Source organism: Mustela lutreola, chromosome 1, assembly GCF_030435805.1.
Source record: "Mustela lutreola isolate mMusLut2 chromosome 1, mMusLut2.pri, whole genome shotgun sequence".
Classification (NCBI taxonomy): domain Eukaryota; kingdom Metazoa; phylum Chordata; class Mammalia; order Carnivora; family Mustelidae; genus Mustela; species Mustela lutreola.
In genome coordinates, this window is record NC_081290.1 from 272,560,909 (window position 1) to 272,587,965 (window position 27,057).

General features: G+C 50.1%; 1 protein-coding gene across 7 annotated transcripts in view; it reads left to right on the plus strand.

Moving 5' to 3' along the window:
• The window catches only part of CSTPP1 (centriolar satellite-associated tubulin polyglutamylase complex regulator 1), a 190,542-nt gene that overhangs the window by 161,316 nt on the left and 2,169 nt on the right, over positions 1-27,057 (plus strand). For 5 of the 7 annotated variants that reach the window (XM_059141814.1, XM_059141833.1, XM_059141842.1 and 2 more), the window contains 6 exons: positions 4,790-4,874; positions 20,602-20,687; positions 22,267-22,462; positions 23,080-23,189; positions 25,744-25,807; positions 26,078-26,821. In XM_059141814.1, coding sequence (XP_058997797.1) covers positions 4,790-4,874; positions 20,602-20,687; positions 22,267-22,462; positions 23,080-23,189; positions 25,744-25,807; positions 26,078-26,252 — 716 coding nt within the window. In that variant the 3' untranslated portion in view covers positions 26,253-26,821. Of the gene's footprint in view, positions 1-4,789; positions 4,875-20,601; positions 20,688-22,266; positions 22,463-23,079; positions 23,190-25,743; positions 25,808-26,077; positions 26,822-27,057 lie in introns of those variants that run through there. The other 2 variants (XM_059141824.1, XM_059141852.1) reach the window with 1 other exon arrangement.

The window sequence follows — 27,057 nt, forward strand, 5'->3', positions numbered from 1 at the left end:
GCAAGAACAGTGTCTGCCCATGGTAAGTGCTCAGAAAATGCTGGCCGTTGGTATTAAGGCCCCCCAGCCCTCACACCCCCATCTTTCCCTCCCAGCCTAGGATTTCACTCTGAGAAGCCATGTTCCCTTCCTGTCCCCCAGGCTCTGGACCCTTCTTTTCTCACTCACCAGATAGAAGACAACTGACCCTTGAACAACACGAATTTGAACTGCACAGGTCCCTTTGTACGTGGATTTTTTTTTTTTAGTACAGTACTGAAAATGTGTTTTCCCCTTGTGATTTTCTTTTTTATATATAATTTTTAAAAAAATTTTAATAAACATATAATGTATTATTAGCCCCAGGGATACAGGTCTGTGAATCGCCAGGTTTACACTCACCATAGCACATTTCCTCCCCAATGTCCATAACCCCACCACCCTCTCCCTACCCCTCTTCCCCCTGCAACCCTCCCCTTATGATTTTCTAAATATTTTCTTTTCTCTAGCTCACTTTATTGTAAGAATACAGTATAGGAAAATACACATACAAAGTATAAGTTAATTGACTATGTTATCAGTAAGGCTTCTCATCAACAGCAGGCTATGAGTAGTTAAGTTTTGGGGGGAGTCAAAGGTTATACAGGGATTTTTGACTGCACAGGGGTTTGGTGCCCCTAACTCATGGTTAGGGGCAGTGCTCATTGTTCATTGGCCCATTGTTGAAGGGCCACTGCAATTTCATAGCTCTAAGCCTCCATGTCCTTATCTGTGAAGTGGGACTGGGAATAATGGAGTCTCCTTCCTAAGGTTGTTGTGAAGGTTAAGTGAGCTAATTCAGTGACTATTCAGTCTCATTACCGTTTCTCCTGAGGCACAAAGCCTTGCCTGAAAAGGGCTTTGAGATCTTGAAGAGCTCTTAGAGGGCCCAAAGTGAGCATTTAGGGTTAACTAGGGTCTGAGTGGAAGCTCAGGAGGTGGGGAGACTGCTGGCCTGTTCATTGCTATGACACAGAGGCTGGAGCGGAGGAGGCCCATGGTGATAGTAAACAAATGACTACTGCAAAAGAGTATTTAAAAACAGATTTGGTTCAGGGGCGCCTAGGTGGCTCATTCTGTTGGGCATCTGCCTTTGGCTTGGGTCATGGTCCTTGGATCCTGGGACGGAGCCCTGCACCGGGCTCCCTGCTCGGTGGGGAGTCTGCCCTCTCCCTCTGACCCTTCCCCTCTGGTGCATGCACTCTCTCTCTCAAATGAATAAGTTAAAAAATCTTTAAAAAAAAAAATAGATAAAAACAGATTTGGCTCAAGCAACCTAACCGAATTCTCAAGGCAAACCACTCCTGGGTGTTTAAGCATTTAAACTCTTCTTTTCTCCTATCTTTGCCCCCGGGATTTAAAAACAAAACTAAAATATCCCCCATTGTTTCATGCTACTATGTTCTAGACAATCTGCTGACTAGTTTATAGACGTCATCTCTTTTAATCTTGATTTCAAACCTGAAAGGTAAGCATCATCATTCCCATTTTACAGATGAGAAACTGAGATTTAGAGAGATTGAGCAATTTGCCCAAGGTTGCATAACCAGTAAATTGCAGAGCTGAGATTTGAACCCTAGCCTGCAGGACAAGATGGGGACAACTTCTATTTGCTCATCAATGTTCTGATTTTAGAACAAGACTTTCCACTCACCATGCCCCCCATTACCCACTACACAACTGAGGAGTGTCTCCAAGTAGCAGATGTCTCTCCCTCAAAATACGTGGCCTTGATATTATCCAGCCATTACATTAATAGAAGTAGAACTGCTGTCTTTGGGACACCTGGGTGGTTCAGTCAGTTAAGTGTCTGCCTTTGGCTCAGGTCATGATCTCAGGGTCCTGGGATCAAGCCCCATGTTGGGCTCTCTGCTCAACAGGGAGCCTGCTTCCTCCTATCTCTCTGCCTACTTATGATCTCTATCTGTCAAATGAATAAATAAAATCTTAAAAAAAAAATAACTGTTTTTCACAATCAAGGTGACAGAAGTTCTCCACTTGCCTGGACTTTCATTCATCTCTTCATCTGACTATCTTCTTCATTTTACATTTAGGAAAGTCAAGTTCTAGAAGTGGTGAACGTGGTGTGTTCTGTTATTCTGATGTATTTAGTATTTCTAAGATGTGTTGTTGCCTTAGAGAAATACAGAATGATTTTTGTGTTTTTCTTCTGCCCTTGAAAGCAAGCATTTGAACTACATGAGTTATATCATCAAGATCCTTGGGGTGCCTTGGTTAAAGCCTCTGCCTTCAACTCAGGTCATGATCCCAGGATGCTGGGATCGAGCCCTGCATGGGGCTCTCTGCTCGGTGGGGAGCCTGCTTCCTCCTCTCTCTGCCTGCTTGTGATCTCTGTCTGTCAAATAAATTTAAAAACTTAAAAAAAAAATCCTAAAGAAAGCTGAGGGTCTGGAAACCAGGAGGCTGAAACTGTGAAACTGATGACCAGCCTTGTCTTTTCTTGACGAATATGAGAGTTCCACAGTTCTCTGGACTTCTCATTTTCCTTTACCTGGTTTATCTTCCCAAGGATATCTTGTAGGTAATTTGGGAGGGACAAATGTGGATTTCTGTGAAACACTTGGACCCCCAAAAATGATATTAGATACGTCCACCAAAGCTTAGCTTAGGAAAGCAATGATGATTCAAAGATAGAACCTTCCTTTGCAGGCAGCTTTGTGCTTTGCCAACATTGCATTTTTTACACATTGAAGGTTGATGGCAACCCTGCATTGAGCAAGTTGATCAGCGCCATTTTTCCAACACCATTTGCACTTCGCGTCTCTGGGCCATGTTTTGGTAATTCTTCAAATTATTTTTGGTAATTTTTCAAAATATTTCAAACCTTTTCATTAACGTTATGCTGATCTGTGATCAGTGATTACAACTTGCTGAAAGTTCAGATGATGATTAGCATTTTTTTAAAGATTTTATTTATTTATTTGACAGAGAGAGAGAGATCACAAGTAGGCAGAGAGGCAGGCAGAGAGAGAGGGGGAAGCAGGCTCCCAGCTGAGCAAAGAGCCCGCGATGTGGGGCTCGATCTCAAGATCCTGGGATTGTGACCTGAGCTGAAGGCAGAGGCTTTAACCCACTGAGCCACCCAGGCGCTCCGATGATTAGCATTTTTTAGCAATAAAATATTTCTAAGTTAAGGTATGTACTATTTTTATACATAATGCTATTGCACACTCAATAGATTACAGTTTAGTGTAACCGTAACTTTTACATGCACTGGAAAACTAAAAATTCATTTGATTCTCTTTATTGAGATATTTGCTTTATTGAGGGGATCTGAACCAAACCCACAGTGTCTCCAAGGTATTCCTGGATTTACTTCCTGCCAGAAATCCCTCCTCTTTATACAGGGAGTTCTGGAGTGAGAATAATGTGGGAACCCATTAGACTCAATAGCTTTTCTCCCCTGCCTTCACCTTTCCTGCCCCTTACCTCAAATCTCTGAGACCACGAGGGGCTCTTCCTCCATCCCTTGGAGAACAAAACCTCCAACCAGGCTGTGCCCGAGGTCAGACAAGTTAGGAGAGGAAAGTGCACACCCCATTGTGGCCAAGACGAAGGCCACAAAAGCCATCTTGATCCTTTGACCTACATTGACGCTGAGTCTGTTGCTTTGGTGTCCCTGATTCTGGCGGTGTGGTTAGTCTAACTCTCTGCCCCCACCTTGAATTGAGCTTTGATGAAAAAGTAGTAGGAGCCCAGGCCTCTCCCTGGAGACTTGGGGTTTTTATCTTGGAAAAGCATCAACCAAACTAGCAGGGCAGGAGATCTGGATTCCTGTGGCTTGGGCTAACTTAGGTCCAAAGAAACCAAGTGCCTATGATCATCATCTTCATTCCCTAAATGTGGCCATGGCCTTTGGATTCCCTTTTCTCACTCATTCTCCCAGTTAGGATGGCTTCCAGGTTGCTTGCTCCTGCTTTACCATTAGCTTGTCCTCCTGTATGTGAAATGCTTTGGTGTACAGAGTACTTGTGGATTGCCGCCGCCTGACTGATCTAAAATCTTTGGCTTTGATCCATGCAGTAGCAAAACAATCTTTACACATCAGTGTATGTCCTCTCTCTTGGGATCCCGAGATTTACCTCTCTGGGTTTTCTGATGGGCTAACAGAGCCTCATCCTGGCTCATCTCCCCCAGAGCACTGCTTCTGTATATCAGGAACTGTTTGGTTGCCTTGATCGTGTATCTTGAGCATTTGTCTTGGCTTCTTATAACAGGATGACCAGATTGTGTGCAATCCTAGATGACAGAGTAATAAGGCCTGTGGGTTGCTATGATGTATTCTTCTCCATATATTCCAAGACTGAGTTTGCCTTACTAGTGCTTCCAGATATTCTGTGGATGGTCTTTGGGCATGTTGTGGTGAACGTTACCATGCCAGATTTTTTCAGCAGATTTAACCAGCTTTGAAACGGCTCATTCTTGTGGGTTTTCATACACAAGGAAAACCAAACTAAGAAGGCTGATCAAGGTACTCCTCTTGTTCCCTTCTCACCCAACCATTTTTCAAACCAGTGAAGCTCCTCTAGCCAAAGTGTTGTAGCTGGGTACTTTCCACCCAGGAAGACCTTCGTAGAAACAGTGAACTTAAAAATCTCACCGCTGGAGGTTGGTGGCTAGTGCACCCCTAACACTGACCCACCTTCGTAAGAGGAGCTCTACCACTACGAGGTCTGAAACCAGGAATGGGCCAGAGACCAATGCCTTCCCATACAGACACCTAACGTGTTCCTCTCCATTTCAACTTCAGATTTGCTGACCATGAGAGAGTATCACTGTTTGCTGCAACTGCTGTGCCCGGATTTCCCACTGGAGCTCACTCAGAAAGCGGCCAGGTATGTCCCTGGGCTCTAGAAGCCAGCTCAGCCCTCTGTGCGCCAGGGCTTCATAGAGAAACCTGAAATGTATACAAACAAACAAACCATTAGGTAGACTAAAAAACCATTAGGGAGAAACTGGCATTTGTCAGGGGTCTATTTGGGATTTGCCCCAAAACGTAATACTCCCTTTCTGCCATTGCCAAAGGGAAACCAAATGATCCTTTGTGGTTTCTGTGGGGAGACTTCGGGTCTGCAGATAGAGTTGAGGGGTGGCGAGATGAAGAGGCAAACACAGACACACAGACACAGACACAGACACACACACACACACACAGAGAGAGAGAGAGAGAGAGAGAGAGAGAGAGAGAGAATGAGAAACCTCTAGAGGATATTCTGAGAAGAGAAGGGGCAAGAGTTGGCAGCGACCAGTGGAGAGGATTAAGGTTGGAGACTGGAAAGGCACAAAGGTGGTAAAGCCCATGTGAGGGAAAGGTGAATTGTATTATTTCTGCTAAAAGATTTTTAAGATTTGTCTAGAACCAAGAAGACTTGACAGAAATAGTTTAGAACCCCTAATTTCTGCGTTTGGCTTCACAGTCACTCATTTTTTTAACCAAGTGAAGTCTTTGGACTATGCCGTTGTTAACTTTTCCTTAACACGGAATTTGAGCTAAGGTGACAAATGGAAGGATTTCAAAAATTGTGTTGTCTAAAATTGCTAGAAAAGAGGACGTTTAGGAAAACACTCGATATTGTACTAGATGTGATGGATACCCGTCCTTATTATGCGTTTGTCCAAAGCTATAGAACATACAACCGCAGGAGCGAAGGTAACGTAAAGTACAGACTTCGGGTGACAACGTGTCTGTGTAGCCTCATCAGTTGTGGAACGTCGCACTCGGGCGCAGTGCGGGATGTGGAGCGGAGGAGGCTCTGCACCTTCCCCTCCACGTTGCCATGAACCAAAAACCGCTCTAAAAAAGTAAAGCCTTAAATAATAGTTTCTGAAATGCCCATCTTACCTAAATCATAATATATGCATTTACCTTCATTGTCTCATTTAAATTCATTTATTTTAGTTATCTCACTCGATCCTTACAAGATCTGTTACTTTCCTTTTATACTGAAGAGGAAACTGATGTAACTCAATTAAAAAAAAAAAAAATAGGAAGCAGAGGCTTAAAGAGGTGGCCTGAATTTACTGAAAGCTTGGAAGTAGCGAGGCATCACTTGAACCCAAGGCTGCCTGCATCCAGAGACTTTGCTCTTAACCTCCTCATGCTCTTACCTGCTCATATGGTGAAATCATTTCTGTGTGGTGGTTCAACCCAGCGAAACCACAACTGCATTGGCTGCACTACCCCAAGAACCATCTAGTCCTTCTAAAATAAGCCAACCAGCTCCTCCACCAGCTAGTCCTCTGCCACCAGCATCGGGCACCAGCCTCACACTGGGACAGGCTGTTCTGCAGTTCACGGCTCATGGGCTGATTTTGCTGGTCACGTGCAAAACATGTTTTGTGATCCTGCGCCCCCAAATCTTCTCCTCATTGTTCCGTGGATACTTACTCTTCTGGGGCCAGTTGGCCACTGGCCAAATCTGCAGTTAAGCTTTTATCATTTTAACTTGCCTGCCAGCCAAAGGAGATTTAGATTAGTTGAAAATAAAATGTGGGAGATTATCTTTTGCAATTTAAAGGCGGCCAGGAGTCCCACATCAGGCTCCTTGCTCAGCGGGGAGCCTGCTTCTGTCTCGTCCCTGCCCCCCCCCCGGCTTATGTGCTTGTGATCTCTCTCTCTCTCTCTGTCAAATAAATAAATAAAGTCTTTTAAAAATAAATAAGTAAGTAAAAACAGCCAAGTAGAGTTACCTTCAGATTTCCAATGATAGCTCCCCTTGGGGGTCAGGTCATTTTAAGGAAGATTCAGCCCCAAAATTTTGGGGGGGGAAACTCAGTACTCTTAAAGATTGTACTATGATTTCCACATCACTGAATGATAAAAATCAACCATGATCTCTAACTAAAAAATTCCTAGAGAAAAGGAGGAAAGGAAGAGTACATTTGTGTGCACTCCATGGGGGCAGGCGCGGTCTCTGCCAGTCTTGGCTGCTGCGGGACCCCTGTTGCTCAGCAGAGCACCTAGTACCCAGGTACACGCTACACATTCCATACGTGTCTCCCGACTGAATGCACATAGGAGCGATCTCCCTTATCAGGAATTTACATGGTTCTAATAGTCCATGGTTCTAAGTAACTCTAAGAACAAAAGTCAGCAACTGTATCCTATATTCATTTGTCCATTCATTTATATAGTCATCGCAATTTTTTTAAAGATTGTATTTATTTATTTGACAGACAGAGATCACAAGTAGGCAGAGAGACAGGCAGAGAGAGAGGAGGAAGCAGGCTCCCCGCTGAGCAGAGAGCCCGATGCGGGGCTCGATCCCAGGACCTGAGATCATGACCTGAGCTGAAGGCAGAGCCTTAACCCACTGAGCCACCCAGGCGCCCCATTCATCACAACTTTTTCACAGTTTCTGGGGATACAATTCCCATACCATGTCATTCACCCACTTAGAGTACAAAATTCGATGGCTCTTAGTATGTTCACAGAGGATATTTGGATTCATCACCACAGTCAATTTTAGAACATTTTAATCATCCCCAGAAGAGATCCTGCACCCCTTAGCCATCACTCCTCAGTCCCTCCCTCATCCCTAGCCCTGGGCAACCACTAATCTGCTTCCTGTCTCTATAAATGTGCCTGTTCTAGATCTTTAAAATAAATTCATCCAATTTGCGTTCCTTTGCGACTAGTTTCTTTCAGTTGGCATCATGTTTTCGGGGTTCGTCCCTGTTGTAGCAGGGGCCAGTAGTTCATTTCATCCAATGTTTCTTTTTTTTTCCCCCAGATTTCCTTAGTTTTTTTTTATAAACATATATTTTTATCCCCAGGGGTACAGGTCTGTGAATCGCCAGGTTTACACACTTCACAGCACTCACCATAGCACATACCCTCCCCAATGTCCACAACCCAACTCCCCTTCTCCCAACCCCCCTCCCCCCAGCAACCCTCAGTTTGTTTTGTGAGATTAAGAGTCACTTTTGGTTTGTCTCCCTCCCAATCCCATCTTGTTTCATTTATTCTTCTCCTACCCCCTTAACCCCCCATGTTGCATCTCCACTTCCTCATATCAGGGAGATCATATGATAGTTGTCTTTCTCCGATTGACTTATTTCGCTAAGCATGATACCCTCTCGTTCCATCCATGTCATCGCAAATGGCAAGATTTCATTTCTTTTGATGGCTGCATAGTATTCCATTGTGTATATATACCACATCTTCTTTATCCATTCATCTGTTGATGGACATCTAGGTTCTTTCCATAGTTTGCCTATTGTAGACATTGCTGCTATAAACATTCGGGTGCACGTGCCCCTTCGGATCACTACGTTTGTGCCCCTTCGGATCACCCAGTAGTGCCATTGCTGGGTCATAGGGTAGTTCTATTTTCAACATTTTGAGGAACCTCCATGTTGTTTTCCAGAGTGGTTGCACCAGCTTGCATTCCCACTAACAGCGTAGGAGGGTTCCCCTTTCTCCGCATCCTCGCCAGCATCTGTCATTTCCTGACTTGTTAATTTTAGCCATTCTGACTGGTGTGAGGTGGTATCTCATTGTGGTTTTGAACGTCCAATGTTTCTTAAGGGCTGATTTCATGCTAGGAGCTCTCACGCATACTGGGGGTACAGTGACGAGCAGATACAGTTCCTGCTCCTCAAGGAGCTTAGCATTGGGCTTAGAAGAAGACCACTTGAGCTCCATCACTGCCTGCCACCACTCTGTGACATCTCCCCTTGGCTTCTGTCTTCCTTTTCTGAAAGGTGGGTGGCAAGTTAATGAGGGTGACCTTCCAAACGATTTTCATCCCCCAGTGGCCATAGCATTGCAGTTGCCCCGCCCACTCCCATTCCCTTCCCAACAATTTGATACATGTAAGCCCTCGAGTTTACAGTAGAAGTAACACAGCCATCTCCAATTCACAGATTCTTACAATTACTCATACTAACCGGTATGTAAGTAAAGCTCATCCCCTCCTCACCAAGACACCTGATGTGAGATAGGAAATTCAGACTTTCCATCTGAGGAGGAAGCACTATAGCCAGTCCTCATCAGTAGCAGTGCGAGGGGTTCTGGGGATGCAAAGTTAAACAACAGAAGGGCCTAGGACCATCCTCAGGATCCTGGCTATGAAATTAGAGGTGAATTCAGACCTGGGAGAAGTTTGTTGGCTCCCTGTGTCTCAGGCTTCTGTGTCAACCCCGCCTCCCCAATGCCATTTTTTACCCACTCCGCTCCAGCTGGTGTGTGTATAGAAAAAGTTGTATGTATCCCAGAAAGTGTTCTTTAATTGTTTAGGCTATTCTTATTTTGTCCTGAAGGTCACGATCCCAACTTCCTCACACACAAGGCCAGGATTCTGATCAAAATCACAGTGGGGGGTGATTGGGCCTCCAAGGCAATTCCTATTGCTAGAAGAGGCCTTGCACTCTCCCATCTCATGGTTGGGCTCCCTTAATTTGGAGCCCTGAGGTCTGGGGACAGGCCACAGAAGGAGGCTCCTGTCTGTGATGATGCATGCGGAGGAGAATGTCATCCACAACAGCTGGGCACCAGAGCCTGTTTGGGGGCACGGTGTCTCCACATTTGCCTGACTTATAGGCCACAAGCACTGGGGCCGGGTGGAGGGGGCAGCAGGTGCGAGCAGGAAACACAGGAAAGGAAAGACAGCAAATGGGATGCAGGATGGGCCTAGCCACAGATGCCCTCTGCCTCATGCATTCCTGCAGCGGCGGCAGCATTAACCTCTGTCTCCATCCTCCATGCGCTGGGAGGCTTTCCCCAAGGCAAGGAGCATGCAGTTGGAGCCAGACTTCTTGAGTTCAAATCCTGGTTTCACAGTTTACCAGCTTGTGCCCTTGGGAAAGTTATTTAATTTTTTTGAGCCTCTATCTCCTCATTTGTCAAATGGAAATAATAATAGTTGTAATTATTGAAGAAGTATGTCATGTGCTTAAAGGAATGCCTGGCACAGAGTAAACTTTCAGTGTTGGACGTAGTAGTACTAACCCTGACCTGTAAGAGCACAGGCATCATGGCCTTGGAAAGACCTGGGGGGTCCATGCCACTGGAGCACTTTTAACTGGATGAGCTTGAGGATTTCTCATAACTTCTCTAAGCCTTGTTTCCGTATCTGTAAAATGGGGAATAATAGTAACTAACTCATAGGGTGGTGTAAGTTTTCACAACAACAAAATTGTATGTATGTGTTTATATTATATATAGTTATATAAGATTATATATATATGTAAATTATATATATACACATATATAGAATTTTGTTTCATATATATATATATTGCTTAGCACATTATAGACACTCAATATATAATAGTTTCTTGCTGTTAAAATAATGTTGGCATTATTATTACCGGATTTTTATAAAATAAACAAGAATTTCCTCAGCTCCCTAAGGCAATTTTTCTGGCCTTTTTTCATTTCCGAACAGTCAGAAAATAATATGCATGTGACAAAAAGTCTGTGAAGAGAGAACTGCCGGTGATTAGTGTGCAGACCCTAGCCTCCTCCCTCCTGTGCCAAGGGGACCATCACCCCTGGAACCTATTCAAGGTGCAAGTGACACGGGGTCCCCTGCAGGGCTTATGAAACCCCAGATGGCGCACTCCATCCCCGGAGTTTGGCAGATCTGAGGTGGGGCTCTAAAATTCATAATCCAGGAGTTTCCCAGGTGATGCCGACCGTCTGGGACGACGCTGGGAAGAGTACTGACTCAGGGCATCACGGGCCAGTCTCATCCTGGCATTTTATTTTTTTTTTTTAAGATTTTATTTATTTATTTGACAGATTAAGAGAGGGGAAGCAGCAGGCAGAGGGAGAGGGAGAAGCAGGCTCTTCATTGAGCAAGGAGCCCAATGCGGGACTCGATCCCAAGACCCTGGGATCATGATCTGAACCGAAGGGAGCAGCTTAACCGACGGAGCTACCCGGGTGCCCCTCATCCTGGCATTTTAGAATTGATTGCACCCAAAGGAATTACAGTTCCTTCTCTCTCTTGTCATCTAAAACACGATTTAGGGGCTCCTGGGTGGCTCAGTGGGTTAAAGTCTGCCTTCGGCTCAGGTCATGATCCCAGAGTCCTGGGATTGAGCCCCGCATTGGGCTCTCTGCTCAGTGGGGAGCCTGCTTCCTTCTCTCTCTCTGCCTGCCTCTCTGCCTACTTGTGCTCTCTGTCTGCCAAATGAATAAATAAAAATATTTTTTTAAAAAAAGGTAGGTGTTTAAAAAAAATAAAAAAATAAAAAATAAATAAAACACGATTTAACTCACTTCTTACTGAAGGCCAGATTCCCTGGTGAGTAATACATGTTTAACCGGGAACCCCTTTTATCATGGTTATGTGCTAAATACACACAGTGATCTGAACACACAAGCTCCTAAAGAATCTGGTTCTAGACATAGCAACTCACCCCCGTTTAAGAGGGTCATTTTCAGCTGACCGCTGTGTCACAGAAGCTGGATACCTAACAGTGAGGGACTCGGGTGCTGGAGCCAGACAGCTCTGAACCCAAATCCCAGTTCCTTCACTTCCTGGCCTATGACACAGAGCAATTTCTCTAAGCCTCAGTTTCTTCATCTGTAAAATGGAAACAATGATAACACCTGCCCCGTAAAATAGTTTTTAGGACTTAATGAAATAATGCATGTAAAATGCCTGTCACATGGCTGTCAAAAAATATCACCTATTTTTAAAAATTATAATGAATGAATAGGGAGTGATAGCCAAATTCATTGTTCAAATGTTTCCTGAGCATCTGCTACCTTCCAGACTTAACGCTATGCATGGAGGAGACCACTTTATGCTTTCTTGGTGTCTTTCTTTATGCCTCTGCCTGGCGATATCTTTCTGCCTAGATGTCTTCCCCAGCTTGCCCCCAAAAGGTCTTTTGCCAAAACAGGCCATCTTTTCCGTCTCCATTGTTTCATTCACCAAATATTTATCAAGTGTCTCTTATGTGCTGGTCATTATGCTTGTGGAGAGGCTAACGGCAGGCAAATTAGATGTCATTCTACGCCTCAAGGATCTTACAAGCTGACAGAGCCACAGACGTTACGTAAATGAAGTGCCGAGTGCTGTAGGAACATACACAGAGGAGATGAGACCTAACCTGGGGAATCATGAAAGGCTTTTCCGGGAGGAAGAGATGTTGAATTTGTGGCCTAATGGATTAGTAAGAGACAAACACATCCTAACAGCTATCAAGACTTAGTTATGAGGCCATCATAGCTAAGATAGTATGGTCCTAGAGTAAGGACAGACAAAGGCATCATAGCAGACCAGAGCAAACCCACACATTTATAAAAACTTGATATATAAAAAGGTATTATTGCAGAGGAGTAGGGGAAAAGATAATTCAATAAGCATTGATGCGGCATTGGTTACTCATATAGAAAAAAATAAAGTTAGCTTCCTATTTCATATCATATTCAGAAGCCACTTTCACATAAATGACAGACCTATGTGTGGAGGGCAAAACTATACTTACAAGACTTACAAAAGAGAGGAAAATATATGTATGGCTAGCAGGTAAAAGAATTCTTAAGATCCAGGAAGTCAAGGTGCACCTGGGTGGCTCAGTCAGTTAAGCGTCCTACTCTTGGTTTGGGCTCAGATCGTGGTCTCATGGCTCTTGAGACTGAGCCCCACGTGGGAATCTGTGCTCAGTGGGGAGTCTGCTTAGATTTTCTCTCCCTCTGTCCTCCCCCCTGCCCTCTCTCTCTCTGAAATAAGTAAATGAATCTTTAAAAAAAAAAAAAAAAAAAAGATTTAAAATCTTCTGCTCAATGAAAGCATAAACAAAGTTGAAAGATAAGCCAGAGACTAAAAAAGGATATTTTGGTGTATAATTAACAATAGACTGGTATGCAGAATATTTTGGTGTATAATTAACAATAGACTGGTATGCAGAATTGTTAGTCTAAAAAAGTTTTTATGAAGAACTCCTAAAAATCAATAAGGAAAAGACAAAGAAGTTGAAAAATTATCCAAACCATTATCCAAGGCCTATCTGAGCAGATGCAGAAAACTCTAACAGCTCCTAAGCATATGCACACATTTTCATGCCCAAACTCACTAGGAATCAGGGAAATGCCAACTAAATCAAAATGCCACCTCACATCAAATGACCAAAGTTTTAAATTCCAAAGTCTGGTAGCACAGGCATTGGGGAGGTTGGCAAACTCTCAGAAAGTGCTGGTGGTGTACAAATTGGTCCCATCACATTGAGGCAACTTAAGCAAATCTAAAAAAGTTCACAACTTTCTTTTTTGTTGTGGTGGGTGCCTGGGTGGCTCCGTCGGTTTAGCATCTGCCATTGGCTCAGGTCACGATCCCAGGGTCCTGTGATGGAGCCCTACATCAGGCTGCCCGCTCAGCGGAAAGTCTGCTTCTCCTTCTCCCACTCCCCCTGCTTGTGCTCTCTCTCTCTCTCTCTCTCTCTCTGTCAAATAAATACAATCTTAAAATAAATAAAGTAAAACAAAAGGGATGGGTAGGATGAGGCCGGGAGTGATGGAGGCAGGAAGAGCAGTGAGAGGGAAATAAGCAGCCTGGAAGAGATGCCAGGCTATCACCAGTGATGACCTAGAGGAGCTTCAAGAAGCCAGTGGTTCTGGAGTTTGAGGAGTTTGGGGACCAGAAGAGGAAATGAGGGTCCTACGAGGCCATGCGTTGGATTTGGCATTCATCCTAAGAGCGTGAAACAGTTGGCCCCCAGCAGCCGGGCTCCTTGGGAGGGGCGGGGATAATGGGGTTGAAATGGCCGAGCCTGGGCCTTCAAGCTCTGCCAGGGAGAAACAGCACGGGGCCTCAGTTTCCCCGCCCAATAGCAGGCAAGTACTCTACACTGCGAACAAACCCCTCCGGGAGTGGCAGAAGGGACAGCGCCCCCAGTGGAAGGTGTGACTGCCACTAGACAGCACAGAGCCTCCGTGTTCTTTCCGGGTGCAGCTGCGATTAGGGTCAGAGACCTGTGTTGGAATTTTCAGCTCTTGCATTTTGACCTGTGACCTTGGCCAGGTTTCTGAATCTTTCTGAACCTGTGTGTTCTCAGTGAGGATACTCCTTGAGCTCACCTCCTAGGATTGATATGAGAAGAAATGACAGCTGTATGTTCCTTACTGTTAAGGGTGTCGCTAACGGACACAGTAAGGCCCTAATGAATATTAACCATTGTTGTTCGATTGTCCCCGCTCTCTGGATCAAGCTGCTTAGGCACTGCCAGGCAGGTGGGGTTCGGGATACCCTAGAGGTGCAGGCTAAAGCCAGGGGAAAGCAGGGACCCAGACGACCCTGGCAACTCATGCAGTATGAGGGTGCACCCCCCACGGACCAGAAGAGAGATGACCCAAAGGAAGTGTCCCTGGAAGCCTCAGCAGCAGCTTCTTCCCCCCAGCCACAGGAGGTGGCCCGCACATGGTTTCATCCTCACTCGGGGATCTGAAGGCACAGCCCGCCGATGCACCGTGAGTCCCAGCACGCTGGGGGACCCGCTTCACCCATGACAGACCCCGGGCGTCTGACCTCCAAAAGACGTGCCTTCATGGATGGTGGCTCTTCTTTCTGGCTGAGGACCGGCTTCCCCCCAAAGTGGGCTCGAAACTAGATAGCTGGCTTCCGCCCGACAGCCTCCGTGTGGCTGGGCACTGGTAGCACTCGCTTCCTCCAAGCTCTATTTTTATTTGCTATTTTGAGCTCTTCCAGCACCTTCAGCCAACTGGAATACACTTATTGATAGCAACTCACGCTTATTTTGAGTGTTCATTACACACAAAACACAGTGCAGCCTCATATGGACTTTTCACCAGAATCCTATGAAGTGGGAGCTGCGATCAGCTCCTCTCTTCAGACGAGGACACAGATGCTCAGAAAAACACGATAATGGGGCCAGGGAGCAGTGGAGCTGGCCTCCCTTCCCCCGGCTGCTGGCAACGCAGATCTCCAGGCAGGCCGGGGCAGCTCACACCATGAGTCCGGGGACACTGACCCTTGGGGTGAACAGAAAGTTGGCAAGTCAGTAGGTTCGGACTGAAAGCTGTCCCTTCCTCGGCGCCCCCCTTAACCCCGGGGCAGCCAGCCCGTCCCAGCTGTTGGAAGTAGGCAAGGGAGGGAGAGAAGGGCCGGCCCTCTCAGGGTTAGCCCTGACCCTGCCAAGTGTCCCTTCTTCATTCCAGAAGGTTGCCTGCCCCAGACTCCACCCTCCACATGGTTCCACTCAGAGCGCACCTGAACGGCACTGCCTTGACATCTCTCCCACAGCCCCCTCTCCAGACTTGCGGCACGGCCTGCAAGGAACCTTCCACAGTCCGTACACACTCTTGTTGGCAACAGTTCCCTGTTGGCTCCACCTCAAAGCAGTGGCCGCCAGGCTTCTCCAGGTGTCAGAGCAGCTGGCACGTTAGCAGGAGGCCTCTGGCGGCGAGGGGTGCGGAGCCAACTGCCATCAACTGGAAAACAGCACATGGGGATGACCTGGTTTCCAGGCGATTCCTTCATGAGCCCTCTGGCAACAGTGACAAGTGTGAGCCCAGGCTGAAGAAGCTGCCTGTGGGAAGCAAGGCCTACAACCTGGGGCGGTCCCTGTCACCAAAGACAAAGACAGGCCTGTCACCTCCTGCCTGCTTTTTCCCACAGTTTTGCCAAGATTCCACTGCCAGAGACCCAGACGTTTTCATGGGTCCGAGCATTCGTTTGGAGATGGACAATGCAACATGTAATGTTTCTAAAAGCTTCTTTGTGTAAGTCTCTGAGGCGTTTCTGCAGCCACGGGCCCTCCAAACAGCAAATTACGGAACCAGCACTGACAGAAAAGCTGCTCGTTCTGTCCCACCCTTGGGACCACACACTCTGTCCAAGCTGGAAGAAGCTCCTTCGTGCTTTGGGGAAGTAGGAGCCACTGCCACAGGCCACTCACTCCTTCACAGAGCAGCTGTAATCACAGAGCTGAGCAGCTGGAAGGTCATCTAGGGCCGGACTTCAGGTCCCTGTCACATCTTCCTCAGAGGCCAGTCTTCAAGAGTCAGGTCTCAGGTCGCCTGGGCGTCTGGCTCTTGGCTTCAGCTCAGGTTACGATCTCAGGGTCATGGAGGCCTGCTTGGGATTCTCTATGTCCCTCTCCTTCTGCCCACCCCTCCCCATAAAAAAAGAAGAGTCGGGTCTCAACCCACACTTCTTCCTGAGTCTTTGCTCCTAAGCTGAAGGATCTACATGCAGTCATCTGTCTGACGCAGTGGTTTGGGACTCGCCGCCCCTGTCCCATGACCCTAGCTTGTTCCTCTTCAGCGGACTCTTCAGACTGAATGGCGAATTCAGATGTCAGCTGGCCAGGGGAAAGGAAAAGAGAACCGTGGCCCTCCCCACGCATGTATTCATGTTTTCCTTCATTCGACAAATATTTGCCAGGCGCCTACTATGGGCCCTGCACGTGCCAGACCCTGGAGTCAAGCCACTCCTGAGGGACACAGGTGTGAGCAGGTGGAACTCAGAGTCCCGGGGCGAAGAGAGACATGAACAGGACGAGGAGGTCCTGGGGAACCGCGGAAGCTGGTAGCAGGGGGTGCCTACCTCTGCGTGTGGAGTGGGGAAGCCTGCAGGCTCCGATGCGAAGAAGGAGTGGGCTTCAGGTAGGTGAGGAGGGTGGCGTGCAGGGCAGGGGCCCTGGCTGCTCGGAAGGTATGGAGGAAGGAAGGAGCACTGGGAAGGCTGTTACGGGTCAGTATGACCAGAATCCAGTGGGAGAGGCTGCCTGTGGCCTCCAGGACACCTAGAGGGATGAGGGGAGCCAGGGAGTGGATCCTGTGGGCTCATAAGCCAGATTAAGAATGCCGGATCCTGTTCTAAGGTCAATGGGAAGCCCATGAAGGACTTTAAACAGAGTTGTGAAGTGGTCAAAATTGCACTTTTTAAAATAAAATAAATTTTATTTATTTATTTGACACAGAGAGAGATCACAAGTAGGCAGAGGCGGGCAGAGAGAGAAGGGGAAGCAGGCTCCCCGCTGAGCAGAGAGCCTGATGCGGGGCTCCATCCAGAGAGCTGAGATCATGACCCCAGCCGAAGGCAGAGGCTTAACCCACTGAGCCACCCAGGCACCCCTCAAAACCGCATTTAAAGAAAAAGTTTTTGTGACCACAGTGTGGCTAGTCAACTACAAGGAGGCAAGAGTCGCGGCAGGAAGCCGGGCAGGAGGTCATCCAGTGGCCCACAAGAAAGAAGTGGAGGTGGGCGTCGGAGGGGGCTGTGGACCTGGTGACTGATTGCTGTGGGGCAGGCAAGGGAGGCCGCTTCCAGGAAGCCCGCAGGACTTAAGGTCTCAGGCTGAGCGGAAGAGGGAACAGTGTTGTTGTCCCTGAGAGCTGAGATCCAGGGGGCTGTTTGGGCAGCCAGTCGCACAGCCCGCAGTTGAGAAAACCCCTCGGTCCCCTGCACAAGCGCTGCTGGGACCCAGCCACATGTCCCTCAGAAGTAGAAAGAGAGCCCCGCCATGGTCTGCTTCCCCCAACCAGCCCGCCGATCCCTCCTGACCAGTGTCCACCAAAGCGCCGCCCTGCTCCCACGGAGCCTGCCACACGCACATGGTGGGTCTCCTGCCCTCTGACCGCTGCCCCCTTCCCCAGCTGCTCAACTGAAAAGAGGCTGCTAATGTTTCCAGTTAAGAATGGCCCCGGCAGGGGGCGCCTGGGTGGCTCAGTGGGTGGCTCACTGGGAGCCTGGGTGGCTCACTGGGAGCCTCTGCCTTCGGCTCAGGTCATGATCCTAGGGTCCTGGGATCGAGCCCCGCATCGGGCTCTTTGCTCAGCAGGGAACCTGCTTCCTCCCCTCTCTCTCTGCCTGCCTCTCTGCCTATTTGTGATCTCTGTCTGTTAAATAAAGTAAATAAAATCTTAAAAAAAAAAAAAAAAGAATGGCCCCGGCAGAAGGCTGCAGGCCATTCCGAAGCTGGAAGGGCGGGCCCTGTTTGCAGCTTCTAGTCCTCTCTGCGGCTGAGAGGAAGATGCTTATGGCAATTGGCTTCAAAGCCCTGGTGTGGCAGGGCCTGTCTCGGGAGCATGCTGATTAGCAAGAATTACAACTTCTGGAATTAGACAGTGGTGATGGTTGCACAACTTCGTGAACATACTGAAAAACACCGTGCGTTTTTAAGGGGGAATTTTATGGTATTTGAATTGTATCGCAATATAAATGAAGAAATGAAGAAAGAAGGAATACGTTGCTATAAACAGGAGCACTGGGTCCAGGTTGATGATAAAGAAGAGAAGCCAAGTAACATCTTCAAAGGCTTTGGCTCCCCTTCGCGGTTTCCTGCTTGGGGACGTTCTCAGCCCAGTGCTCTTCCCTAGTAATTAACTTCAGGCCATTCGGGTTCTTAGCTGTCCTGGGGGTAGGGCAGGAAGGAAAGGTCACTGGCTTCCCTCCGCAGGGACCTTCTTCTCCGATTGTGCCTGGGTTGGAAAAGCTTTGCGGCGACTCTACCCCACCCCCACCCCGAGCGCTCCGGGAGAGCTCGCTTGTCCTCTGTAGTTTGGATGTCTTTGTAACCACAGCCCGCCCTACCTGCCTTATCTCTGCCCTCTGTCGCCTCTCCCTCCCCATCCAGATATCAGAATCTGGGCTTTGTGCCCTCTCTCTCTCTCTCTCTCTGTCTTTTCCTTTCTGCCTGCCTGGGTTCTCCTAGGTTAGGAGAAATGGGGGTAACTACCTGGGCTATGTGGCTCAGCACTTGGTCCCAGCAGCCACTGATGGAGGGACCAGGGCGCCCCCCGGTGGCTACCAGCAGCATTGCTTCTGTCCGCCCTCCGTCCTTGAATTTTTTTCCAGTTGTAATTTTAATGTTCAACTCTCCTAGTTGGGCAGATTTTTTTCTTCCCCAAGAGATACATGAGAAATATTAAGGCCTTAAAGTATAGGTGGAAATAAAGAAAATAAGTTAGCCACATAGATTAAGAAATAAAATGTTAATGTTTCTATTCTGTATCTTTATTTTAAAGGAGGCAGTGTGAGGGGCGCCTGGGTGGCTCAGTCATTAAGCGTCTGCCTTTGGCTCAAGTCATGATCCCAGCGTCCTGGGATGGAGCCCCATGTCCAGTACAGCTCCCGGCTCACTGGGGAATCTGCTTCTACCTCTGCCTCTGCCCCTCCCCGCTCTTGTAGGCACGCACTTGCTCTCTCTCAAATAAATAAAAATCTTCTTTAAAAAATAATAAATAAATAAAAGAAGCAGTGTGACCTAATGGAAAGTACCATGGCCTGTGGAGTAGAGCAAACCCCCCAGCTATGTGGTCTCGCCAAGCTGACTTCTCTGAGACTTAGTCCCTTCACATGTGAAATGTACATAATTACAAGACCTACCTCATAGGAATGTTGTAGAATAAAAATTAATATAGTTAAATACCTCGCACAAGGCCTGCCATGAAGTAGGTACTCAGTACGGGTCCCCTATTCCTATCGTTGTCTTTACTATGACTAAAGACTAGATGGAGGAAGGCTTTCTCTCTTCGGGGACCTCCGGAAGCAGGGCCCGCTGCCTCGCACAGCTGCAGCGGCCCTGATGTTCTCCCCTCTCTACCAGCACCCCAACCCCCAGAGGTGTGCAGGGCCGGCTCTCTCTGAAGCCGATCCAGCTGCCAGGTTGGGGATCCTCTGACGCAAGGCAGGGAAGGGAGATTTCAAAAAATACACGAAGACAGCAAAATAAAACAACTTTGCAAAACAGGGAAGATGAAGCCAGGAGGGCCCGTCAGAAACAGATCGGGGGCCCCGCTCCCCTTCAGGAGATCAGTTTGGTGCCCTGCCTGGCACCTGGATAGAGCCCAGCGTGTGCTAATTTCCTTCCCTTCCTATGCCCTCTTGCATGCGGCCCAGAGCAGGGTATGAACATGACCTTGGTCTGATCATTTAGTCATCGGATGATTTTCTTCCTAAGAGGTGGGAGGGCCTGGACAGGAACACCCAGAGGGCGGTCCCCTTGGGGGAGCAGACAGCAAGGAGCTGCACGGCTGCCCCCCCCCCGGACCCCCTGGCGTCACAAGACGGGGTGTGTCTCTGACCCTCACAAGTGCAGAGTGCCCAGCAGCTCTGTCCCCTCTTCCCTTGCCTGCCATCCCTGTCCCAGGACAGAGGTGCCCGAAGTTGTTTGGGCCCTTGGTAGCTTTTTAAATCTCGGTGCCACTTGCCAAGACCTCTTTAAGCTTCCTGGCTGTTCTTTTTGCCTTTCTGCTCAGCTGTATTTATTCTGAACTAAATGGTCCTCGCTGCAGGATGAAAGGATTTACTGCTTAAGTATATGAAAAGAAATCCTGGCTGCATGGCAGCTGCACCCTCTCTTTGCTGCCCCCCTCCTCCCTCCTCGTGCTCCAGCCACTAGCTGGTGCCACAGAGACGGAACTGGGAGCCTGCCCTGGGCCGTGTGGTCGGTGCAGTCTGGTGGCAGAGCCCTGCTGATGGACATGTGAGGTGATGGGGAGGAGCTGGCCTTTGGGACCCCTCTCCCAATGTCTTGCTGTCCCCAAAAGACAGGAGTCCCAGAAAACAGCTCACTCACTTGCTCCCCATCCCCCACCCCCCACACACATTCTCTCACGTTTTCTCCCTCTTTTCCCCTCAGGATCGTGCTCATGGATGACGCCATGGACTGCCTGATGTCTTTTTCAGATTTCCTTTTTGCCTTCCAGATCCAGTTTTACTACTCAGGTGAGAGCCTTCCAGGGCCCCATGTGGGCTCCTGTCAGGGCCCTGTCTGCCTGTCCTACCCTGGTGTCCTTTCCATCTGCTGCCTGGCGCACCCATGGATCCCCCCACTGCCACCGGTGGCGTGATTCACCGTGGGTCACGGACAGGATGTCTCGTCCCCACCGGTGGTCACAAGATTCGGTCTGCACAGCCGCCTCCCTCTGCCCTCTCGAGACATGAAAAGGCACGGCGCTTCCAGCCGGCAGCGGCAAAGCGGTCTAAGTGACGACAGTAACTGGAACCGCGCACGCTGCGCTGAGGTCCACGCCACGTCCACGGTGTGTCAGACATTCCCTGTGTGCCCGGCATAGCCCTGACTTTAGTGCTTAGGATGGCCCTAGCAGATAGGTCCTCTCAGAGACCCGCTTCGGCGTGAGGAGCCAAAGTCGCAGAGCTGGTAAGTGGGGGAGCCCAGACCTGAATGTAGGGCTCCCTCCAAAACCAGGGCTCCGGGCCGCTCGGCGCTGGTACTGCCGGCAAAGGGCTCTCCCTCGGCCCTGGCTTGTGCGTGCGAGCACACATTTCCCCACCCGCACAGCTTTTCATAAGCAGACACCAGCCCTGTCTCCCCCGCCCGTGCTGCTCCCCATACACAGCGGCTGTGTCCTCACATCCCTTCTGGAATCAGGTATCACAGAAACAGAGGAATAAATACAAATGCACACCAGTTCCCACGGCGCCCACGGCGACATCGCATGTGATGCTGGGTTCAGAGGTTGCTGCCTGTGTCCGTCAACAGACTTGTTTAAAATGGGCTCTTCAGTAAACAGAAGGCTGTCCTTGGAGCCTGGACTCCATGCCAGCTAGTGGCCCCAGCCAGCCTTGGCCTCGCTCAGGCGCCACATTCTGTTTTCTTGATGGCGGCCCAAGGGCCTGGTCCCGCAGGGGCTGGAGCCTGGGGTCTCGCCACCTGCTCTCTGCAGCTGCAGCACCGACTTCCCAGTGCTCGGGAGCTCCTGGACCCTGGAGAAGAGCTGGGAGAATCTTCCCCACCTGCCTTTCAAATGCTTAATAAGTTAGCAGCTTGAGGCTTTCTCTTCCACGCTGGCCTTCCCCCACACCTTCTTGGGGCAGAGAGGCAGGTGGCCTCACAGCCAGATGGAGCGAGTGTGCACAGGTCCACTCTCTAAAAGATATTTCCAGCACTTCACATGTGCCCAGCACTGTGCTAGATACTAGGGCACAAAGGGGACAAAGCACAACCCCTGCCTTTTTTCAAGGATCTTCCACTCCAGCAAGGCAGAGCAAATACCCAAAAAACAAGGGAGTACAGGGTGCCTGGAAGGTAGGGAAGAGGGCATCTGCCTGCTCTAGGAGCAGCTGCCCCAAGGAGGGGACGCTGGGCCAGAAACACACAGCGGTGTCACCGCTCCTAAGGGCGCTGGTCCCAGGAGGTGGAGGACTTTTGCTCCCACGCCACCATGCGCGAAGCGTGGAGGCTGGTGGCGCACTGAGGGAGAGGAGGACGGGCGGACGCAGCGAAGGGACCCCGCGGGTCATCCTTGCCTGACCTGTGCCCCTCCCCCATCGCGGTATGCAGAATTCCTGGAGAGCGTGGCCGCCATCTATCAGGACCTGCTGGCGGGCAAGAACCCCAATACGGTGATTGTGCCGACGTCATCCAGCGGGCAGCACCGTCAGCGGCCCCCTTTGGGTGAGGCGAGCCTGCTGGAGGGAGTGGAGGCCTCGCTGTTCTCCCAGTGCCTGGAGAACTTGTGCGACCGGCACAAGTACAGGTGAGAGATGGGCGTGGGGGCCCCACCACAGCCCCAGGGACTGGGCTGCGGGCTCTGGAACGGATGTTCCCACTGGCCCCCGGCTGCCGGGGTCCTGGATGGTGGCACAGTGCCGTCTGCCCCAGACCAGGCTGTGACTGGGCGAACGGCTTCCCGGGGGGCTCCCTCGGGGAGGGTCCCTCCACGTGGTGGGACGAGCTGTAGATGACCAGCCTGGCCCCCTTCTCCTTGCCAGGAGAGACACTGGCCCTGACTTTTTAGAGAGAAAGGGAAAACATTCACTGTAGAAAGACTTCCCTCGACAGAAAGGGAGGGTGACACTGCTCTCTGCGGCACAAGGTCTCCTTAGAGACGGAGCAAGTTTGGGCCTCCTCCAAGAAGAGGCTGCCTCTCATTGCCTTTTCGCCATTCCCTTCCTCCCACACCCCGACTGAAAGCACCAGCTCAGGAGCGCACCAGCTCTTTCTCTTACCAGTCAAGCCCTTGCTTCTGGACATCTGCCATGCTCCCCCAGGGGTTTAGGGCCCCCGGAGCAGACCGGGTCCCTCAGTCCTGATAAAAAGATGGCAGTCGGACTTGCTGGTCTTTGAAGCTAGCCTCTGCATTCTCCTTCCCAGCTGTCCACCCCCAGCACTTGTCAAAGAGGTACTAAGCAACGTTCAGAGACTGACCTTCTACGGATTCCTTGTGGCTCTTTCAAAGCATCATGGAATCAATCAAGCCCTAGGTAAGCCAGAGCCCGCCACGGCTAGCCTCCCCTCTCCTCCCCTCTCCTCCTCCTAAGCCACGTAGGAGCTGGGGGCTATTGGCAGACATGGTCCGTGCAGGAGGGGGCATCACCATCTCCGCCCTGACTTCTCAGGTCAGCCTCGGAGGCCTGGGGAGCCAGAACGTGCACAACAGAGACCGTGCCCTCCTGGGCCTCTCACACTCCGGTGGGAAGGGACAGCCTTCCCCACCCAAGTCCCTGCCCCAACACGAAGCAGCCTCTCGGTGGCAGGGGTGTGCCCAGCCCCTCCCCATAGAATCCCCAGCTCTGCTCTGGGGAGTGGCCTGCAGGTTGGGCAGACACAGGGCTATTTACTCAGTGGCTTTGGAGATTATATATCAAAGAAACCTGAATCCCATTTGTAAGCAGGGCAAAGGTGTGTCTGAGGCGGCCTTTTTTCCCAGCTGGGGACAAAAATGATTAATCTGAAAAGGAGCAAAAAATAGGGGGAGAGGCCTGCGCTGGCCCAGTTTTTCCTGTCTGTCGTTTCTTCCGACTGGTCGGCCTTCTCCGCCCACGCTGCTCTTCTCCCTCTCACACCTGCTGCTGCCCCATGGGAAGAGCCCCCTGCAGAGCTGGAAGGGTTATTTGTCTTCCTCTTCCAGAGGTATCCGGGTGTGCCGTTTCCGGAGTCCCAAAGCACACATAGCCTCCCCTTCCTTCTGCCAGGGGAGAGAAGGACGTCAGGGAAGGAAACTGAACATTTTTAAATGCTAACCGCAGTAGGCCAAGTTGCTTTAGGTCTTTCCTGATACAAAGCCTGCTGGGGATGCACGCAGGAGTGCAAGCCCCAGCAGGACTGACTGAGACCCACTGAGGCACCAGGCTGCCTAGCAGCGTCCTTTTGCTGAACTGATGCTCTGGGTGTGCACAGTTCTAGGGACCCCTGAACTAAGTGATGCTGGTGGCCCAGGGTGCTGACTGGACCGGAGTAGAAAGGCCAACAGGAGTGAGAAGTCAGGAGTGAGGGGGCAACGGGTGGGACTGGCTTATGTTTCCTTTCACACCGGGGTAACTCAGCCCCCTCCCTCCCCTTCCACCAGTCAGCACATAGGAAGGAAAAGGAAAAGCAACTAGTACAGGATCAAGCCGGGACAACCTCGTGCCCTCACTTTTTCTAGGGTTTTAAAAAGGGCGATCACTCCGTCAACCACTTTTCTTGCTGCTGGGTCGAGTGGGAGATGGGGCATCTGCCCTCCCCCGCATCTCCAGTGTGAGGAAAGCCGTCTTGAGATACTTGGGGCACAGCCAGCTGTGGAGAGGGGTTGCCCTGTTCCCTTAGTCCTCAAGGCACTCACACACACACGCACGCACGCACACAAAATGAGGCGGCTCGGGGAATGTAGTTTGAAAACCACTAACAGCAAAAGCGGGCCAGGAGGCATCATCTGGGATGCTTTGGAAAAGCAGGGACTTGAACTAAAGCCACATGGGTAAGTTTAAGATTGAGGCTTTCTACAGACAGCACTGCTAGCTGCCAGAGTGACATTCTGACCACGAGCAAGCTTCTCCCTCAACAACCTGCAGACCTCAGCTCCACCTGCCCTCCACTGTTATCAGCTCCAGTGAGAATCCAGACCACCCCCTCTTGCCTTTTCCCTTTAGTCTGTAGCTGAGAAAACCAGCTCAGAGAGAGTCATGGCCGGGCAGACAGGGTTTAGTCTGTAGCTGAGAAAACCAGCTCAGAGAGTCATGGCCGGGCAGACAGGGGCTGCTCCCGGCCTGGCGGCTCCTGGCCACGCAGAAGAGTTCGGTCCAGTTCTGACCCAGCCTGCTCTTCTCGCTGCTCAGAGCCTCTGAGGAGCTGAGGCAGCATTTTTTACCATACTGTCTCTGAAGTGGGCTCCCTCTGATCTGGGGGGACACAAAACTGGCTAATTTCTGATTTGGGGGATTAGCTGGACATACTCTGTATCTCTGGCCCCCAGTACCTGGGGCCTCAAGGAAAGGAACTGAGCCACCAGCACCAGCCTACAACCCACCACCCAGTCCTGGAAGGGGACAGCCCTGTGTGTACAGTGACCTTGAGGTGTGGGGACGTCTCATAGTTGTGGTTCCTGCCCCAACCTGAAGAGGGTAGGCGTAAGTTCACTAAATTTATCTAGCAGTAGCCACAACTTCCTGCCCCCATAACAGTTCTCTTAAATTAAAACTTCTCTTAAGAGCTCTTTCCCTTGAACAAGTCATGGGAATAAAAGGCACAGCACAGAGATTATCATCAATGACACTGTAATAACGTTGTGTGGTGACAGATGGTAGCTGCCCTCGTGGTGAGCTCAGCATAAGAAATGGAGATGGTGAACCCCAGAAACTAATAGACATTCCATGTCCACTGTGCTCAAATTTAAAAAAAAATTCTAGAAAGAGCACTTCTCAGATCTTTTAGATGAGCCCTCCCAGGGTCAGCAAGGCAGGTAGACCTGAAGGTGAGGGCCCCCTGCTGGGAACTGTCTGACCTGAGCCTGCCTGAAAGACACTCAGATTACTTCTGTGGCTCCCGATTATTTCGCAGGAGCTTTGCCTGACAAAGGGGACCTGATGCACGACCCAGCCATGGATGAGGAGCTGGAACGGCTGTAAGTGTCAAGTGGGGAAATGCTGCCCCCTTGTGGGGGAGGCCATCTGTCCCTTGAACATGGCCATGCCTTGTTCTGGGTCACACAGCGAAATGTGTGCAACACGCCAGTCAGTCAGGGGTCTGGGCTCCAGCAGAGGCCTGAGGTGGCCTCTCTGAGTCCTTTGGGAATAGAGCCCATGGTTTCATCCAAATGCAAGAGCGAACGTGGAGGTCCAGGTCTTTAGACAGGAGGCCCCCAGCTGCCCTCTGGGCTTCTTCCCTCCTTCAGGCTGGCCCAGATCCCAGGCCTGGTCAACTCGGCCACTGCCAACCCAGAGGCCGGCTGCCTGCCTTCCCGGACCCCTCCCCGGGTTGGCTCTCCCTGGAGACCCCTCCATCACGCCCGCAAGGTGGAAGCAGAGAGCGATGGCTCCACTGAAGAGATGGACGAGTCTGAGACTTGAGGCATCTGAAGGGTCCTATCCACAGCACCTGTTTCCAGCTCCCACCCAGCCCTTGGGACTCCCACCCAACCTCCTCCCCCACCCCCATGCCATGCTGCCCTCTGCTGGCGAAAAGCCTGAATAACAGCCCAGGCCCAGAGACCAGCCAGAGGGGTTCCAGTATCATCTGCCAAGTCAAGCAGGGACCCTGAAAAGTAACAGTCTACTCTCCTTGGCCCTGTCAGCCTCTGCACTTTAGTCACAACCCAAGCTGACAGCAGACTGAGCGGAGGCCATCAGGAAAGTGACTTTTGCTGACAGTCCCCACCACGTAAGGGTGCTCTTCTCAGCAACCTTAGGCAGGGGAGACCATGAATAACGGTGCAGGACCTCGTATGGTCAAGGGCGCCACCTGTGGTGCACGTGTAGGGTGGACATACACATGGTGGCCTTCTGCTGGAGGAAGAGCCACTGGCACGATAGGATGAAGGGCTGCAAGAAGACAAGTCCACTTCCAAAAACTGCTCCGAGCCCCCTCTGTGTCTAACAGTTCAACATGTTAAATGAATAAAGTCCCTTGTATCTGGTAAGTGGTGAATCTAAAGCCACTAGACTGGGGAGGAGGTGAAGGGAAGGGGCGAGTTTGCACTTTTGGTGCCGAGTCCTGGCTCTTCTGGCAGGACTGGGAAGTGGGGGCCGGGGGGCCACTCAAGCCTGGACACCAGCATCAGATAATGAGCCAAGAGGGACTCCCCTCCTGCACAGGCCAGCAACCTTTCAAAGGTGCTCTCAGCTGGAATGGGCCTTCAGAAAACAAGTTCAGGGG